Source organism: Echinops telfairi, unplaced genomic scaffold (genome assembly GCF_000313985.2).
Source record: "Echinops telfairi isolate 266 unplaced genomic scaffold, ASM31398v2 ScPeMD7_9;HRSCAF=40, whole genome shotgun sequence".
Taxonomy (NCBI): Eukaryota; Metazoa; Chordata; class Mammalia; order Afrosoricida; family Tenrecidae; genus Echinops; species Echinops telfairi.
In genome coordinates, this window is record NW_022103906.1 from 33,770,728 (window position 1) to 33,790,689 (window position 19,962).

A 19,962-nucleotide genomic window follows, 5' to 3' on the forward strand; every position below is an offset into this window, starting at 1 on the left:
TCATATCATGGAGGTGAGCACACAATGATATGATTTTTTGTTCTTTGATGCACATTTTTAATGCAGTTTTGGTAGTAAAATTAGGTGCCTTGGCTGATATTCGGGCCGGCTTATACTAGAGTATATACAGTAATTTTTACAGAAGCAGATTCCTCATCTTTCTCCTGAACAGAGGCTGGGGGGCTCAGACCACCAACCAAGCTTTCAGTTAGCAGCTGAGCATTTTAACCACTGGGCCACCAGGGTTCCTTCAACCACTGGCAGCCTCTCCTAAAGAGTTCTTCAAGTTCAAGGTGGTATGGGTGCAACTACAACGCACATTCCAATTAAGGGACTCGTGTCAGCAGGACAGTCACTAAATTTAGATACAATGATCAATTTCCTCCCTAGCTTACGTTGGTTGCTTAACCATGAAAATAAGCACTTCCCACGTACGCAGGGAGGAGCTGATGTAATCAGAGACCATACTTATGTATTCATTTAAATGGAAGGGCCTGTAAAAAAGGAAGTATATGTTTTTAAGCTGGGGCAGACTTTAAGAAGATATTTGCCATTTCGGCCATTTTTGCATGTGCAATTCGGTGATGTCTATTACGTTCACCGTGTTGTGCAACTACTATCCGTGTCCAAATATTTTCATTGCCCTTAATAAAAACTCAGGGTCCCTGCTTCCACCCAGCCCTCAAAACACTCCAAACCCACTGTCATCGAGTTGACTGCAACTCCTAACACCCAGTAGGGCAGAGCAGAACTGCCTCTGTGGGCTTTAAGACTGTAACTCTTTACAAGAGTTGACAGCCTCGATCTTTTCCCAAGGAGTGGTTTCAAATGCATGACTTTGTGGTTAGAAGCCCAACATGTAAGCTACAACAGGGCTCCTACTAGCCACCATATCTAATAAACCTTGGCATCGATTAATTTGCCTGTTCTAGATATTTCATATAAGTGGGATTATAAAATATTTGTCATGTTTCTGCTGGTTTATCTATCAGAAGCTGGAGAAAAATCTTTGAGTCAAAATTTAGGTCCCTGGGTGGTGCCAGTGGTTAATGTTTTCAGCTGCTAACCTACAGGAGATTCGAGCATACCCAGCGGTGTTTTGTCATACAGCGTCTGTATGACAGGATAGGTTAAAGGCTCTACATGTGTGATCACACGTAACATGATGAGTAACTCACTGAGACCACAGTATTATTGTCTCTAATAGGCTGATGGAAAATCAGGCCCTGATAATCCTATGGACCACAGTTCTGACACACATGGGATTAGCGTGAGCTAAGTTCAATTTATGGTAACTGGCTGGTGGTATTTTCAATGATTGACCCACCCATCAAACTGGCTAGAGTCTTGCTCTGACTCTAAACTCTTCCTATGTAGATTGCTTTAACAACCAAAATTAAAAGGGCTCAAATAGAAAGTAAATGTTTAGAAAATGATGATGGTAACATATGTACAAATATGTTTAATACATTAATGGAATGTTATAAGAACTGTAAGCGCCCCCGATAAAAGGATTTAAAAAAACAAAAACTGCTCCAAACATTCGAGAGGGGAACTGGGGTAGCGGGCCTGTGAACGATCAAAAGGACAGACAATACAGCCTGCGCTTTACAGTCAGAGCCCAGGCTCCACTTCCTGATCGACCAATCAGCGACCAGGATTTAAGACGGGTTTTACATGACTGCGCACGTAAACCCTTTAACCTATCCTGTCTCACAGACGCTGCTCCATGCAGGAGGGAGTACTAACATTAACAGGCCATTTTGTCCCCTCAACACACTGAGCAAAACGTTGAGGCCCACGGGCTCCTCAGGGGCCTACAAATAAACAAATGAAGATGGGATAATCACTGTGAATCAATACTCGGGTCTGCAAAACACTAGCTCAACCTCACGGACAAGTCTCTAAGTGTCTACAGGATGTCACATTGTCAACTTCATTAATTCTTCAATGAAAGAGTCAAGACAAGGCATTACATTTTAAAATAATCAGTAAGCTAGATTTTCCTACTTCACAAGAGACCTTGGGTATGTAAGACGACTGCCGGGAAACTGGAGCCAGGCACAAATTAAATTAATTACTCACAGCCAGATAATTCCAAAAGTAAGAGGATTACATTCTTTTCAAATATTTTACAGCAAAATCACTATGTTTAATGAGGGATGTGGGTACATTTTGACACGTTTACCATGATGTGGAGGTGGAGGACATAGGGTCTTGGGGGGGAAATGGAGGTTTTTTTAGGGTGGGGGGTTGGGTTTTTTAATGAAGGTTTAAGCAAAGGTGAGGCCCCATTAGGCCGAGTGCAAACAGACGAGCCAGCACAAAGTCAGTCATGTCTGCACAGCACACGGGTGTTAAGCTGTGCAGTGCGGCTCTCAAACAGAATCGCCCTGTGGCCTCCATACCATCCCGTCGGCCTGGGTTCCTGGCCCCCAGTGGCCTGAACCAGGTTTTGGCCTGCTTCCACCCGACACTCTGGTCCGTTATGACCCTCTTCCTTGTTCTGTCCCTGAGGTGGCTCTTGTCCATAAGAGCTCCATCGTGTCTCCGTGGCTTTGACCTCTTCCTTAAATGCCAGTAGCCATGGAAGCTGAACATGTGCCCCCTCTCCTGCCAGCCTCGCCACACCTTAATGACCAGGACAGGCTGCTAGCGCCTCCCTTCAACGTCAAGGAAAACAGAACCTACTGCCGTCAAATTGATTCCAACGCCTACTGACGCCTTGTGGCACGGGGTAGAACTACCCCAGAGGGTTTTCTTGACTGTCCCCGTGGCAGACAGGAACTTTGGTGGCACAAAGGTTCAGCCCTCAGCTGCTAACTGAAAGGTCAAGGGTTCAAACCCACCAGCCGTTCTGAGGGAGGCCTGGCTTGGCAATCTACTCCCTTAGATGATAGCTTAGGAAACCCAATGGGACGGCTCTGGTCTGCCCTATCGGGTGGCCAGGAGTTGGGATCAGTTCCATGGCACCCAACAATAACAATCTTCACAAGAGCAGATCACCAGGCTTTTCTTCGGCCGTGTCCCGTGGGTTCAAACCATCAACCCTGAGGTGATTAGTGACTGGGTGCAGAGAAGCTTGAGTCACTCGGGGGCCAGCCGTCTGAATCAGTAGAGGGGACAAAACAGGGTCTGATGAAGAGTGGCTGCAGGCAGCAAAGAGAGTTGACAGGGGTAACCAACAGCATGCCAGGAAGTGGCCATGGCAGCATGCGGAAGAGGGGCTGGGGACTGAGGAGGGGTGAAGGATGTGAGGAGGGGATGGCCAGATCACTGGTAGAGTGACGCACCCAGGGAGGCTCGCTCCAGACCTCAACTCTCAAGAACTTGCTCTTAGCTGATCAAACCGACCATGGGTGCAGTCAACACGTCAGTACCAGGGCACTGCTTAGGCTACCCCCCACCCTGCCAGCCTTAGCCGGAGTGGCGCTGGGGGCCCTCTGGCAGTAGCAGTAACAAAGCACACACCTTGGAGCTCTGGTGCAGCTCTGCCTCAGTATCCACAGCGAACTTGGCCCACAGGTGGCTTAAGGCGTGGGGCAATAAGCAGCCACCTGCACAGGATGATTACAGGAGCTCTAAGCTGGGGGGCTCGGGACCAGCTTCAGAGGGCTAATGGGCCCTAGAATGAGAGGCAAGATCGAGGGGGGTTAGGGGGATATGCACAGCAGCCCGGAGCAGGAGTCTGCACGTTCCCTCAGACTCTCAGAAAGATCCCCCGGCCTCCCAAGACGTTAAGAAGCACTGCTTTAGGAAGTTCTCCTGAACAGCTAACTTTGGGTGAGGCAGGCCCTGACAAAATCAGCCACAAGCCAGGGTTGGGGCAGGCAGAGCGTGAGAGAAGGACCATTAGGCAAAGTGGGAGGGTGGGTGGTGCCAAAGACCAGCTTCGACTATTTTCCAGGTTGCCTAAGACCTGGTTCTGCGGCCATCAGTGCTCCAGATGGCATCCGGTCACTCACGCTCAACTGTGTCTCCTGGAGGACCACGGCCATTCCCTGTCTCCCCAACATGAGCCGGCACCGGACAGACACCACGGAGAGACCACGCTGCGCTGCCTGGCACTCCAGTGAAATGCCTTACTCGGTGATGGGCTACCTAAAGGTTACCGAGAAAGAACCCTTTTCCCTCTGAGATAGCCCTGAGTGGTGAACTTGATACTAGGGCCACAGCTAACAGGGTTTTGGGGGGTTTTCGTTTCATGCTCTTTCTGGGAAAGCCCAGGCTTTCTGGCTGAGGATCACGCAGGAGTTAAAGGCTCGGTGTCACGTGACCCGGTAGCAGCTGTGGGTACTGCATGCCCACCCAAGCCTGCCTCTCCCATGAAGGGCTAAAAGGCAGGTCCATCCTTTCTAAATGAGGCTGAGAAGGCTAAAAGCCCTCCTCTGAGCCGCACTTCCAAACCGTGACTCAGCAGGAGAGTATATTCATTCCGCCCCCACCACAAAAAAAAAAAAAAAAAAACACCTTCCCAAACAGTCTCAGAAGGGGGGTTTTGGTTTCCATATATAATGAGGTCCGTGCTTCCCCTCTCTCAATTCTAGTTCCCCAAACCCCCAGGAGAAATACCCTAAGGAGGCCAGGCCAGGGGGCGGACCGCAGGGCCCCGGCCTTGGGGCTGGCGAGGGAGCCTCGGGGCTGACCACAAGGCATGTACAAATGGCCCACAGCTGCGCCAGCAGAGCTGTGCTCGCTGAAGGCCCTCCCCGCTCCCCCAAGGTCATTATCTCCGCTGCTCTCTAATCTGCGCAGACACAGCCCTGCATCTTCTGCCTTTGTACTCCGCAGCCCACGGGCACAAGGTCAGCCTGCCCCTCAGCGAGAGGTGGGCTCTCCTCTTCCCGATCCCCCCCCCAGTCCACCTCTCCACACTCAGCTCCCAAGCAGCTGAGGTTGGGAGCCACACACAAAGATTCCCAGGGTCAGGAGACATTCAGGGCAGGCAACGCCCATGTCTCAACCTTCTAAAGATGGAAGGAGGTGACAGACAGGGAAGTAGAGGCTCGCAAGGGGCCTGAAGTGTTGGGGGGTGGGGTGAGCGCAGGACTTCCGGAACTTCAGGGCTGGCTGGGAGCTACCTGGCTCTCCCCGCAGTACAAAGAGTTCCTCTTTCAGGAGAGGCTCTAAGTCCCTGGCCTTCGCATGACAGAGCCGCACTGGTCCTGACTCCGGGGAGGACCCTGCAGCTACTCATGAGCGCCAGATCTGGCCCCCACCCTTGGGTCTCCACTCCAGGAAGGGGCTGCTTGATGATCGCTGGCCAGGCTGCTGGGCAGGCTCTCAGGCAGTTAGCTGGCTGCTAAACATTCTCCCAGCACATATCAGCATCTTCTCTGGGTAGTCTTAGCTTGCTCTCCACAGTCGTCCTGTGCCAAGTGACTGGGAAAATGTTTAAACTTATTACCCTCAGTGTTGTGTTTGTTACATCTTTCTTTCGGACCCCCAAGTCCAACCACTACCTATACCTCCTTGGCTGGGGGCTGGGAGGAAGTACTGCTGATTGATGGGCCTAAAGAGTAAAGATGCCCCATCCTCTAAAAATCTGCTGATCAACGTTAAATCTGCCCCTGACCACAGGTGATACTGGAGGAAAGGGGTAATGTCCACCAAGGTCCCCAAATGCTAGCACCCAAATGATATGACACGGCCTCTGGTTTACATACTAAACCTACTTAGCAAACATGAACCCCCGGAACTCCAAGATCGCATTACCTTTGAGATGTAGGTCAGCTGCAAAGATCCAACAGCTCCTGCCCCAACCGCCAGGTTCTGAAAAGACAGATTTTTTTTTTCTTGTTAAGAACATTACATGCGGTAGTGGGGACAGCACTGAGGGCAGAAGACCAAGCTCTAGTTCTGTTTCAGCCACTTTCTGGCTTTGCAACCTTGAGCAACTCTCCTAACCATATTCTCTGGTTCACTTTCCTCACCTGTAAAACTCGTGCCACTTTGATGCACACGTTGCCTGTGTGTTACTACTACCCTGGCGTTATTAGTAGAGAGAGACACTCAACTTCTGTAGTTAACAGTGGAGGCTTCACCGCTTGACTGTGAGCAAGATCTTAATCACCGCGTCTCAGATTTTCCTTTAAGGCAAGGATGATAATGGTGCCTAACTGCTGCGGTAATTGTAATGATGAGTTAATACCCTAAAGAGTACTTGGAACAGCCCCCTGGTATAACAGGGAGGACTTCAAAAAGTTCTTGGAAAATTATTTTTTTAATTAAAAAAAAATAAAATAAAATTGTAAAGTTCATGGGAAAAATCCCATTATTCTGTTTTTCTTTTGTAACTCCCCCTCCCCCCCCCAAAAAATATTTTATTAGGAAAAAATCTAGACATCATTCCGCTCAATAGTGTAGTCATATCAAGTGTACAATCGCTACCACGATCAGTTTCAAAACTTCCTTCTTGAACTCCTTGATATTCGCTCCCCCATTCGGCCTGCACCCCCCACCCCATCTTTCATAACTTTTTATTGTGAATTAGGTGTAAACACAGAGCAGATCCTCATTTTACATTCAACAGTTCATAAAACTATAGAATGCTTCGCAAAATTTGCATGTACCTCACAGGGCTGCTATGAGTATCAACTGAAGCGATGTGTGTGCAAGATAAAAGCATTAACTTCAAGGTGCTAGTGGTGCAAATGGTTAAGCGTAGCTGAAAAAGTTAGTGGTTCAAACCTATCCAGACAAGCCTCACAAGACAAGCTGGGCTTCTGAGAGGTCATGGCCTTGCCAACCCTCGGGCGCAGTTCCACTTGCACACACGGGCTCACCGTGAGTCAGACCAGACTCAATAGCCACTAACAGCAACTGAAGCTGTAAGACATCCGCAGGCACCCTCTGCCTGGCGACAGTCTCTACCTCAGAGCCACCTCTTCGCGTTCCTAAGCTTTCTGTCAGACCTGAAGCACTGATGACACACGGAGGATAGCATTCCAACCAATGGCCAGGTTGGAAATCACAGCCCAGCGTCGCTAATGCACACCTTGGAAAATTCACTCCAAGAATCTGACTATAGCTTCTGGTGACCTCTTAAACGGCGGTCAGAAGCCTCCAAGAATAGCCTTTGAAGACCTCACATGCGCACTAACGGCATCTCAGAGCAATCAACAGAAGTGAATGTTGCATCACAGGAAATTCATAAACTTCCCAAAGGATGAACAGGGAGCCAGTTCTTCTTGGTTCCAATGTGTCTCAGAGACCTGTCTTCCTAGGAGAGTCTCCTAAGAAATTTCTTAGACCAATCACTTCTCGGCCTTTTGGCTAAGATCAAGGGTAGAAATTTCTTAGACGAGAGGGAAGAGTCCTTTTAGCCATAACTCTCTGAATTACTATCCATCCCTTGGAACAATTCGTGGTGAAATTTCAGATTCACAAGATATAGTGGAGGGGACACGTTGGAACTACACAGTTCATTGTGTTTTTTCTTAGGAAACTTCTACTGGGTAGAGAGAGAGATGCCTGGGAGGCCCTAAATCATAGGCAAAAGGGAGCTATAGCTCCCTAAAGTGGAAGCATGTGACTGACACTGCACTAGAGGCGACCTCTAACCATCCTGGGCGGACTCTGTGCAGTTAGACGGCTTAAACAGCAGGCCAAGTCTTCACATCCAGGTCACAGCGAAGGGGACACGGAATCAGTGACAGCTGCTGGAGTATCTGCCCCGCCCATCCCAGGTTTTGCAGCTGACCTGTGAGTGAGGGGATCTGTCTGAAGCTACACAACTGGTGGCAGACCCTGAGTAACAGCTTAGGCCTCCTGTCTCTCATGCCAGTGTTCCGGGCAGCACAGTGTAATTTAGGAAGCTTGAGCAGTAACCATCATTCTCTATAAATCGTTTACCTATAAAATGACGGTAATAAGTGCTATCTCACAGAGTTGCTGTGAGAATGGAAAGAGAGAGAACCCCTAGGGTACATCTATATGCTACCCTGTTTCCCCCACCCCCCAGCCACTTCCCACAACACTAATGACAAGATGCAAATGCCAAGTCTTGGGGCTGGTCTTGCACAACTCACTCTCCTCACCCCAACACCACAGCCCAAAGGCCTCCAGAGCCCTATCTTGAATAAGGAGTGATGTAGTGGCATTTGGGGAGCGCAATGACAGATTGGAGCTGATCAGATTTCAACTACTTCATCCCTTCCACCCTTCCAGAGTTACTCCACCCTTCGGTTCCTGCTTCCCCCTCGAGCTCGCCCTGTTTGCAGGGGAGAAAGGGACTGCTTATTCCTCACCCCAGTCACCCACACGCTACCCACAGTCTGCTCCTAGGCTAACACATACCTCCTCCTCTTTCCCATGAGAAGCCAGGAAAACATGATGATAGTCTGAAAGGCGGTCCCCCCACCACCTTCCTCACCACCCGGAGGGAAACGGATGACACAGGAGAAAACAACCCCAGGATCTCCGAGGCTTGATCCAAAGTGAAGGCTCTGGGTCCGCTCTAATTACTGAACCTAAAAGATTAATGGTGGCAGCCTGCTGCCAGGATGACACACTGGTGGCCCCAGACAGACACTTCCTGATCAAGGAAGCATGTGCCAAGGTGCCTCAGCTGGGAGCCAAGGCAGACAGATGCCAGGACAGAAACCCCCCAAAACAGCACCCCAGGAGGGCCAAGGCACCAGAGTCTGGGAGAGGAGCCTAACAAGCTTGCCTCCCCTGGTCACAGCACATTCCCCTCTAAGGAAGGGGCAACTCTCAAACCCATCCTGAAGCCCCTTCATCTCCTCCGGCCTGCCCGGACCTCTCATCTCTCTGATTTCATGTGCATGGATCCCTCCCCAACTTGGGGGCACAGTACAACCTCCTGGGCAGCTTGTTTTTAAAGGTCCAGGCTCAAGCTTCACTTCAAGGGCACTAAACCAGGCTCCAGTGGAATGTGGTTAGACCATGTCTATTTCTTAAAAGCTTCCACGGGATCTCTAACTATACCCAAGTTTGAGAACCACTGGTCTGCAGGGTGTGGAAATCTAGCTCTAGATTCTGCACTGGACTATGTTTTTCTATGGGATGAAGTCTCTTTTCTTCCTACTAGGGCTTAAGTGTAACAAGAACATGAATAACATTTTACTACTCTACATAGCAGACGCCTCAGTTTTAAATGAAAACAGTATTTATTTGGTGGTTAAACTCCCAAAACCAGTCTATAAAAACGTGCTAAGCTTATTACACACACACACACACACACCACCCCCTCACCCACCCCCAGAGAAGCAACACAGCTTGTGTTCACCACTGGGAAATGATGTTTCGGGGGAAGATATGACGATGATGGTAAGAACTTGGGTATTAAGAACAGGTCTTGACTACCAGAGTCATATGCCATCGAAGTTAGCAGTTCCCATACTGGGGCAGAGGCAGGGTGGGGCAGAAATCGGGGTGGGGGGGCCATGAAAGGGCTTAATGCATGAGTGTCAAGGGGCTTAGAAAGAGAGAAGTAAGGGATGGGCCAGGCACAGCGACAGGAAGCATGTGAGAGGAAGGCATCTGAGCTGATAAGTTGTGGAGGTGGGGGTTGGTGGGAACAGAGTTCCGGCAAGGGTGGGTATGTGGATCACTGGGGTAGGTTTTGAACCATCCTCCACTTCAGCCACATGAGTTGTAACTCATCTAAGTGAGTTGGGGTCAAGACACTTGTGCTTTAAAGCTCCCAGATGGCTCCCCTGTTTGAGGCCCATCTGCAAGCCCTGGCTGGTCCTGTGGAAACTGCAGTCAGTGTGGACACAGCAGCTGGTTGGAGAAAAGGCAGTGCCCAGGCGACAGCAGCTCGAATAGCCCTGGTTGCCGCACAAGCGGTAAATAGGGAGAGGGTGATTCTGTGCCGCGCATGGTCGGCAGCACATCGCAGGTGAGCACGTCTGTCAGTCCAGATCAGCTGTCCTTTTCTTGGGCTTCCCCAGTTTTGGGAACAATGGAGGGCACACAGTAGGTCCTTGTGACATGATTAAGGTGACCAGACGTCCCGCTTTTGGCGGGACAGTTCCGATTTTTAACAATCTGTCCCGCGTCCCGCGGAGTTTTAAAAAAGTCCCGATTTTTGGAAAGAATGCCCGACAAGCTAGGGTATACAGTTTTTGGCTGCCATGTGGCTATTTTGCCAGGATATGAGTTTTATCAATGGTGTCCCGCGTTACCACTGTTAAAATCTGGTCACCTTAGACATGATGGATGTGTGAAGGCGCTCCCTCTGCCTTCTGTTCCACTCTTTCCACCGAGACTCTCGGAGGAGACTGCCTTCGCTGGGGCTTCTCCATCACCAAGGAAGGCACGGAGATGCCCAAGCACAGAGGGGGCACACCTCCGGGACAAGTCCTTTTCCAAAAGCAGCATGGTGTCTTGCTAACGTAGACACTTAGTCGTGTGTCTTCTAGTGAGGCTAACGAGGAACACAAAAATGGCCAGACGACTCAACCCGATTCATAAATCCACAGGATGTCAGCCCCTGAGACGTCACCTGACAGCCTCCTTCCTAACTGACCACCTGAGTCCTGAGTTTCAACCAGGGGACCAGACTTCCCCAAAGAGACCAAGCGCTTCCTGCCATCGAATGCCTTCTGACTCACAGTGACCCTACAGGGCCGGGAAGAACGGAGACTGAGACAGTGGGAATGGAAAACCCCACTGTTCTCCCTAGGTTTCAAACTACTGACCTGGTGGTGAGCAGCCCAACACGTACTTGCTACGCCACCAGGGCCCCTTCTAACAAAGGCAGCGCTCCTAACTCCTAACTCTCCACCCAGAGCTTTCTGGTAATGCGCAGCTTGAGACAAGAGATGTCACCTGACAGGTGTTTGAAGCCGATCGTGTGCCTCGGCTATTTCACACACTGTCACTTAATCTTCACAATCCCATTTCACAGGGGAAGAAACTCAGGACTGAGCAGGTCATGCCAGCAGGCAGTAGTTAGGCGTGTATTCAACTTCAGCCTTTTCCACTCCCAAACCCCATGGTGTTTCCTCTATGCCATGCCACCTCCCGTGAGACAGTCCTTCAAAGCTACAAAGACCTGCTCATTACCTAAGAGTTGATAACCAATCAAAGGTAAATACCAGAGCAGGGACAGCAGGCTTACCCCAGAGAGCTTCTAGATGGTGGCTGCCCAAGCTGGGCAGGGCAGGAACGAGTCGAACTGGCTCTTGGGTGCCAAACCCCAAGTGACCAGGGATTCAGAGTGGAAAAGGGAAAGGAGAGATGCGGTGGCCTTCTTAACTTCTTGCCTAGAAAACGGCGAGGAATGCAGCATGCGGCTATTTAAAAGCTGGCTATTTAGCAAATAGAGGAGAGAGGCAAGCGTATGTGGAAATTCCAGGGCTAGGCAAGAGCCGACATGGCTGTCCAGGAGCTGAAACCACAGCTCAAGCTGCAAAAGGGATGGCCAGGCAGATTCTCAAGAAAGGGTTTGGCTACAGAGCAGGGTGAAGGGAATGGAGGGGAGGAGCCTCATTCCCTCTGGCCCACATTCCAAAACTCTCACCCGGCAAGCCAGAAACAGCCACGAGGGAAGTAACCAAGTTACTGCCAGGCGACCCGACCAGGGGCTTCACTCACTGCTCTGGTATCAAACACATCTCCCGGCTTCCACTCTGTCTTCCTACTTCCTGACACTAATGTGAGAAATCATGCCAGGCCACAGCTACTCTCCCCACTCCCCGGTTTCCACAGGTCCTTAATCATGCCCTCCCTTCAGGAGAAGCCATTCCTGCATCACAAGCTGCTGAGTTGCTGTAATGCTTTTGTTCTCTGTCTGGGTGTCTGTTTCTAACTGACTTGGGCCAGCACCTGGAGCTTTGTGGTACAGTCCACATGCCCAGCTCCCTGTGCAGGCAGACCTCGTTTTATTGCGCTTCTCTTAACGAGCTTCACGCACCCATGTGGGAGGTTGGCGGCAGCCCTGCCTTGAGCACATCGGTCGGGCAAAGTCACTTTCCCAACAGCACGTACTCCTTTTGGGACTGTGTCACATTCCAGTAAGGGTCACACTATTTCAAACGCGTCCTAATGCGACTGCACGCTTACCATACTATTTGATATATTTATATAGAATACTCTATCCATAATTCTTCTTGCCCTGGTAAACAAACAAGGGTTTTGAGATATTTCACTGCGGTGGTCTGGACCGTGTCTCTGCGGCCGGCCTGGACTTGTCTTCTCCCCACCAACCAGGCCACAGGCACCTAAAGAAACAGTCAAATCTCCAGCTCATTCCCTGGGTGTTTGGGGATCTCAAACTCCTATCACTGCCTAAGGATCAGCCACCTGAATGTTCACCAGCCTGAACTTCAGTCAGTCACTCTCAACTCAGCTCCCTCCATCCGTGTTTGCCTCCGGTCCCTCTTCGACTCCATCTCCCCCTCCCCGCAGGCAGCTATTAACTGTCAGCTACTTCATTTCGTAACTCCAGCCAGTGGCCAGGCCTGTCCTTTTCTTCCTTCGTAAAAACCCAGCCGCCGTGAAGCCCTGCCCGACACACACGGTGACGACCTCCTGTCTGTTTGTCCTGCGTTCCTGAGGTCTTTCTCTCCTTTTGCTTCCTTCCTTTGCGTTTGTCTTGCTTTCTTCTTTCTTTCCCTTTCCTTCCTCGCTGAGGGCTTCTCACTAGCTAGGATCTTTTGGAAGTAGTCTTTCTTCCAAGTCACCGCGGGGTGAATTCAAACCACCAGCCTCTCAGTTTGTAGCTGAGAACGTAGCCATTTGGGCTTCACCCAGGGATTTTCACAGGGTTTCCAGTGACTGATTTTTCTTCAGAAGAACATCAAACCCTCTCCCCCAAGGTACTTGTGGGCCTACGTGAGCCTCCGACCAGTCAGTCGGCAGCCAAGCATGTTACCCACTTGCACCCCCCCACCCCCACCCCCCAAAAGTCTTCTTTTCAGTGGTGGTGGTGGTGGGTGCCATCAACTAATGGCTTTCGGCTCTTCGCAGACGCCAGGTAAGTGCAGCATGGCCACAGAGGGTCCCCAGACTGTAATCTTCACGGACACAGACGGCCAGATCCGATGGAGGTACAGGGTGGGTGCACACTGGCCAGCCTTTTGATGACCGGCCAAGCACTTCATCATTGCGCTACAGGGGTCTTTCAATACAGCAAAGCCACGGCTTTGGTTCCAACTCATAGTGACCATCCAGGACAGAGGAGATCTGTTGTTCATTGGGTTCTGAGACTATTCCTTCTAAATCTTTACAGGAGTAGACAGTTTCCGCTTTCTCCTGTGGAGCTGCTGGCGGGCGTGAACCCCTGACCTTGGGGGTTAGCACCCCAACACTTTTATTCACTGTGCCACTAGGGTTCCTGAATTTCTTTTGGAGTGGCCTTTAAATATGTCCTTTCCTCATCATTCTCACCCACCTTTCTACATCTTAAGAAGTTCAAAGGCAAATTCCTAGCTGGCATCTCCAACTGCTGGCTCTTTTCAACATCTATCTGGATGTTATTTCCAGGGTAGATTTTCTTAAATAGGATCTCTGTAGCCCTTTACAGTCTATCAAAACATTTTTCCATACTTCACTTAATCTTCACAGTAACTGTAAAAGACAGAAGTACTCATTACTCCTGTTTTACAGATGAGGACCAGAAGGCTCAGCATATGCTGCTTCCCGTGTTAAAGTCTCATCACACTGTCCTGTGCTCAGTTGCTGTAACTACTAAAAAAGGAGCGCTGAAGTCTAAGATGCAGTCCCTCTCCCAACCATACAATAAATAGCCTACACTGCCTTAGAAACACTGTTAAATTTTTTTAATGGCATTATTTTGTATGTAAATGGATATGAATTCTCTATAAATACAATAGATATACGAAGCAAATGTTGAAAATTAAAATGTAAAGCTTCTACTAAAACTAAAACAACATTGTAAGAAAAGGCAAATCTTAAGAAAACCTAGTAACAGTCATCACTATAATTTTGAATTGGTAAAAATCTCTAAGCTTCTATTTCTTTAGCTGCTTGTGCTTAATATTTTAATATCAAGTAGTGCTAACTATTAGCACTGCTGTCCCCCATCACTGAAACTCACTGTCATCGACTCAGTTCTGACTCAGAATGACCCTATAAGGTAAGGTAGAACTGGCCCTGTGCGTTCCCAAGACTGTAACTCCCCCCACTTTTAAAAAAAGTTTTATTGGCACATAATTAACATAGCACACAATTCAATAGTTCAATCGTTCCATCATATCAAGAGGAATTGTACAATCATTACCGTATAAATTTTAGAATACCCCCCAACACCCCCCCCCATGGGATTATAATTGTATAGGAACATAAAGTCTCATTTTCTCCCATGGAACAGCTGCTGGTTTTGAACTGCTGACCTTGCAATTAGCAGCCCATCAAGTGACCACTACACCACCAGGGCTCCTTAAATACCCCCTCCAAAACCAAACGCACTGCCATGAGTGCTGAGTCAGAATCCACTTAATGGCAATGGGTTGTGTTTTTGGTTTTAAGACAGCAGAATTGTCCATTATGCATTATATGTTAGCATAATTCCAGACACTGTCTTCTGTCTTCCCTGCACGGCTTTTGTAAAAGACACTCAAATAGCCACCCTGTTGTCCGCACTGAGAAGACTCTGGCCCTGTCAAAGAAAGAACCATTTGCAGCCATTGAGGTCCCTGGGTTCCCAGAAGAGACAGATGCCTACAGTGCCTTTAGAGCAGCGATTCTCAACCTTCCTAATGCCACAACCATTTAATACAGTTCCTCCTATTGTGGTGACCCCCCAACCACAAAACTATTTTCGTTGCTACTTCATAACTGTAATTTTGCTACTGTGATGAATTGGGAGACCCCTGTGAAAGAGTCGTTTGACTCCCAAAGGGGTCACGACTCACAGGTTGAGAACCGCTGCTTTAGATATTATGCTGATCATATTAAATTCTGATTATGACCTTTGGGAACATCTAAGGATTCTCTCTTTTTTTTTTAATCAGAGGAGATAAACTTGACAAGAACAATAATCGAGTGCAATACTGTTTCTATGCTTCTTTGTGATTTTGTTTCGAGCCCTATATTTGGATCTTATGATTGCTTAGCCAAGTGGACATCATTGGAAGGGTGGAATGTTAGGTGCTGCTGAACCTAAATAACGCATAATATGTTACTCTGTACATTGCTGTAACAAAGTAGAGCTGCCTTATATTTTAAGGAAAATTCTGTGTTTGTTTCAATTCAAGAATTATTTGCTAATATTGGTGTCAAATTGATTTTTAAATGCATTAGTCATATTGGTGGCCATGATCAATCACATAGGAGCTTTCTAACTTTAGGGAACTCTTTTAGCTAATGGGTTTCATGTTATATTTGCTCGGTGTCACCAATGCCTGCGTTCAAAAACCTCAATTCTCTACCTTTTACCACATCGATTCCAAATTCTGTCCTTAAAAACCTTCTAGACTACAGTTGATTTCACAATGCATTCTGTCACCGTCCTCCCAGAGTCCCTCAGATAATCTTCTTGCTATTTTGGTGTACGTTCAACAGCCGAAAGGAGCCCCTGTTGGCACCGTGGGTTACACGCTCGCTGTGATCCCTCAAGGTCAGCAGTTCAAAACCACCAGCTGCTCCACAGAAGAAAGTAGAGGCTTTCTACTCCCATAAGGAGTGATCGTCTCAGAAACCCACAGGGGTAGTTCTACTCTGCCTGACAGGGTCACTGGGGTGGGGGGGGGGCTTGACACATGGCAGCGACTACCTTTGAGTTTTCAATGGCCACATCTGAAGCTCTTCTTCAGAGGGTGCCTTCAGACAACTGGAGTGGCTTTGCCCACATCGGCAGAGCTGGAATCAGCGAGATGCTCAGTGAGAGCATCTGAGCAAAGGCAGCTGGGGGCATAACTTACCCCCCTGCGGAAATAACCCCTGCAGGGCGTCTGCCTGACTCACGTCCCGGCGTTGCTCCCTCCACGTACTACAGTGCTTGCCCACAAATCCCCATCTGTGCCTGAATCCTCATCGCGGCATCCTCTTCTGAGAACCCAACCTTGCACACCTCTCTGGCCGGTCAGCCTCCTCCTCGCCTCCATGCTGCCTCTGTTCCCATCAGCACTTTCATTTCCCTTTACCTTTCACCTCTGCTTGGGGCAGGGTGGGCAGAAGAATCAAACGAGCTGTTTGTTGAAGCATGAAAACACTTCAAGACCCATAAGGTGCTCTCTCTCTACAAATGTGATTACATCAACCTCACCCATCTTCAAGATCTCCATCGAAAGCCAGAACCTCCACAAAGAGGTGCCCCAGACAGCCCTATGCCCCCTTTGATTGGTGCCCTGCCTATTGGGTAAGCTCCACGGAGGCCGACTTTTCTCTCGTTCACTGTTGCAGTCTCAGCATCTAGACTGGTGGTTGGCACACAGGATACATCCAATCACTGCGTGTTACATTAAAAATGGTGCCGGACTCCAAGATCACTCTCTGTCCTCAGCCCCTCAGAAACTGAAGGGCTAAAAATGAGGTTGAGGATCACTTGTTGTTTGTTGTTGTTGTAAGCCCTCAAGCCGGTCTCCCGAGGCGATCCCATGTGCCAGAGCAGGGTTTCCGAGGAGGTAATCTTTATAAGAACAAATTGCTAGAGCTTTTCTCCTGAGGAGCCACAGCTTCTGGGTTTAAACCATCAGTCTTCCGGTTCCAGTCGAGTGCTTTAACCACTGTGCCATCAGAGTTCCTCTCGCCTCACCTCAGGGACCGGTTACCAGACTGGATAAGTGATCTGAGATACAACAATTTAGTGGCAGAGCCTGGATGGTAACTGACCTGTCTCCCAGGCCTGAGAACTTTCCCCGGGAGACTCCATCTCCACTTGCCCCTCACGAGACATGGCAGGAGAAAACTCCAGCTCTTTCTCCTTCAACAAGTATAATACGGGCGGCATCTGGGCCACTCAACGGAATGGCAAGCTATCTTGTTAGAGTCGTGGTTCTTGACCTGTGAGTCCCGACCCCTTTGGGGGTCGAACGACCCTTTCACAGGGGCCGCCTAAACATCCTGCATATCAGATATTTGCATGACGATTCATAACAGGAGCAAAATGACAGTTAAGAGTTAGCAACGAAAATAATGTTATGGTGGGGGTCACCACCACATGAGGAACTGTATGAAAGGGTTGCGGCCTGAGGAAGGCTGAGAACCACTGTGTTAGAGAGATGAACGGGAATCAGCAGTAAGATCGTTTTTTTGTGTACGTTGTTTACATCTCGCCACCTCAGCCAGTGACAGAGGCCCAGTAGAACTCCCTTTCCACGTCCTCCGCAGGCCCATGGATGCGGCTTAGCACAACCCGCGGCAGAGGAAAGAAGCGAGGATGAACAGTGCAGGGACCTCCAGCTCCGCACCTGCCACTGAGGCGACCTTGAACCAAGTCCCTAAGCCTCCCTGCTTGTACTATAACGGTGCTAACAGCCCCAGTGTCCAAGAGTTACTCACCTTTTAATAAGATCATCCATGTCTAGCACTTTTCACACAGGCCCACGGCAACCACTCAACCAGTACAAGCTGATTGGGGGGAAGGGAGGAGTGGAAGGGTGAACTATTAGAGGGTTTGGGGCTACTGAATGTAAAGTTGATGACCTGAAGTCCAACCCTCTATCTAATTTATATTAAAAAATCTGTTTTCTGTGTTTACCGTAAGCTGGTTGGTTTAAATGGGCAAAAACCAGAGCCCTGACTTCAAAAAGCCCTCTGCCTATTATCTATTGAATCATTAGTATAACATACCAGATACTTCCTTTTCCCTAAAAAATAAATTCAATCTTCTTTTTAAATGATCAAATACTCCCGACACCTCTCCGCAGGGACAGCCCATATCTAGCAATTTGCTCCTGAGGAAGACTTCCCTTCAACCATCTCCTGACCCCATGCACTCTTCTCTGGCCCACTCTGCAGAATCCCCAGCCCAGCTTAGAACCTGTGCCCAGTCCAGCAGAGGGTATCAAGCACTCTTCATTTCCAAGGGTCTTCCCTTGGCAACCTCCTTTATCTGTCCCTCTTCAATCTGTTCATTTGCTCACCTACTCTGTCAGCACACATACATATGGCAAAAGCTAGACACTGTGGGTAGCAAGCAACATTTGATGAGCTTCCTGCCCTCGAGGCCCTCCCAGCCCCAAGAGTGCCCTGGCCTCTCTTTCTTAATCTGAGGCTTCCTTTGAAGGCTTTCCTTCCTCCCAAGCAGTCTTATAAGGGCTCTTTCTCTACAGATCACAATAGCAGGGGCCTTTGAGTCAGGCTGCCCGGGTTTGACCCTGAACTCCACTTCTTTTCTGTTAGGTAAGCAGAGGCAGGTTTCTCTGCCTCACCTTCCTCACCTTCAGACAGCAGGGCTTGCCAATTAGACTTGTCGTCAGAGGGAAGTGAAAACTCAGTAAAGTCTTTAGAACACAGTAAGACATGTTAGCTAAACTATTTCACATCTCACCGAAATATCCATCTTCAAGTCCAGAAAGGTAGCTTGGTCATTATGCTTTATAAGCGTTAATCCCATAACTGAGGAAGTAAACTGTTCTGAACTATTGCTACCGCACATCAAACATTTCCCTTTTAAGCCATACACCAAGCAAGGTGAAACGGACTGCTTTCTGGGGAAGCGTAAAGAATCCCCAGCAGGATCCAAGAGCTGTATCTGGTCCTTCAAACTTGAAAAAGGCGTCGGCCCAAAGAACATCCTGAGAGGGCAGTTGGCAGAGAAGAGCAGGAGGAGTCGTTAGGCAGACGGAGGGGGTGGGGGGTTGTACAGAGGCTGACTCAGAAGAAAGTTCAGGAAAGCGGCTCAAGACGCTGCACCCCATGTGGGTGCAAGTCTGGAACCCACTGGGCAAGGGACAGTCGAGTCAGCGGGCAGGATAGAAGGTAAACCCTAACGTGCAAGGTCCAGCAGACGGTGTCAGTTAGTCCTGGGTCCCACTTGGTCCTGGAACGAAGAGTCAAAGTCTGAAGGTGCTGGGGGGCGGGGGGGTCCAACTCTCAGCGAGGACTGACAACAGCCAGGCAGGATTCCCGAGACAAATCAATTTTGATTCAGAACAGGCCTAGTAGGGAAGTGTGGAGTGAGGCAGGTTTATCATGACCAAAATACACGTGACTTTATGGAACTCACAACACAACAGGGCACCACTTGGCTGTCAGTTTGGTGCACTGTAGTGGCTTACGTTTTGTTGTGATGCTAGAAGCTATGTCGCTGGTATTTTCAAGTCCCAGCTGAGTCACCCAAGGTAAAGAGGTTTCAGCAGAACTTCCAAACTAAGACTGTGAAGAAATAGGCCGTCTCCTTCTGAGGAATTAGCACGGAAAACCTCATGAACAGCAACGGCAGACTGTCAGACACAGTGCCAGAAGATGAGCCCCTCAGGTCCAAAGGCACTCCAAAATATGACTACGGAAGAGTTGCTGTCTTAGAGTTAATAATTAGAAAACTAAATAAATAAATAGAACTTGGACTGTAGGAAGCATAAATCTGGAAAACTTGGAAGTCATAATAAGTAGAATGGGCTGCCAAAGATCAAGCTCCTAGGCTTAAGTGAGCGGAGGTGGACTGGTACTAGCCATTTTGCATCAGAAGATCAGGAAGGGCAGATTCAAGAGGAACGGCCTCACATTCAGCATGCAAAAGGCATTTCCAGCTCTACCCTGAAGTATGGTACTGTCCGTGAGAGGATGCTATCTCTACTCCTACAAGGAAATCTAGTCAAGACAACTATTATTCAAATGTATGCAACCGCTAAAGCCAGTGAGAAAGAAATTGAAGAATGTTACCAATATCTTCAGTCTGAAATGGATCACACATGCAATAAAGATGCACTGGTAATTATTGGCAATTAGAATGCAAAAGGTGGAACCAAAGATGGAGATCGCATGATAGAATTTTACAAGACCAACAACTTCTTCATCACAAATACCCTTTTTCAACAACACATGGACTTTTCCAGATAGAATAAAGAAATAAAACTGACTACATCT

The 19,962-nt window shown here is 48.8% G+C and overlaps 1 protein-coding gene across 4 annotated transcripts in view; it reads right to left on the reverse strand.

Moving 5' to 3' along the window:
* PLEKHA2 (pleckstrin homology domain containing A2) overlaps positions 1 to 19,962 on the reverse strand; it is an 80,774-nt gene that overhangs the window by 43,393 nt on the left and 17,419 nt on the right. For all 4 annotated transcript variants that reach the window (XM_045286712.1, XM_004696222.2, XM_045286711.1 and 1 more), the window contains exon 3: positions 5,716 to 5,772. In XM_045286712.1, the coding sequence (XP_045142647.1) occupies positions 5,716 to 5,772 (57 nt within the window). The remainder of the gene's footprint in view (positions 1 to 5,715; positions 5,773 to 19,962) is intronic.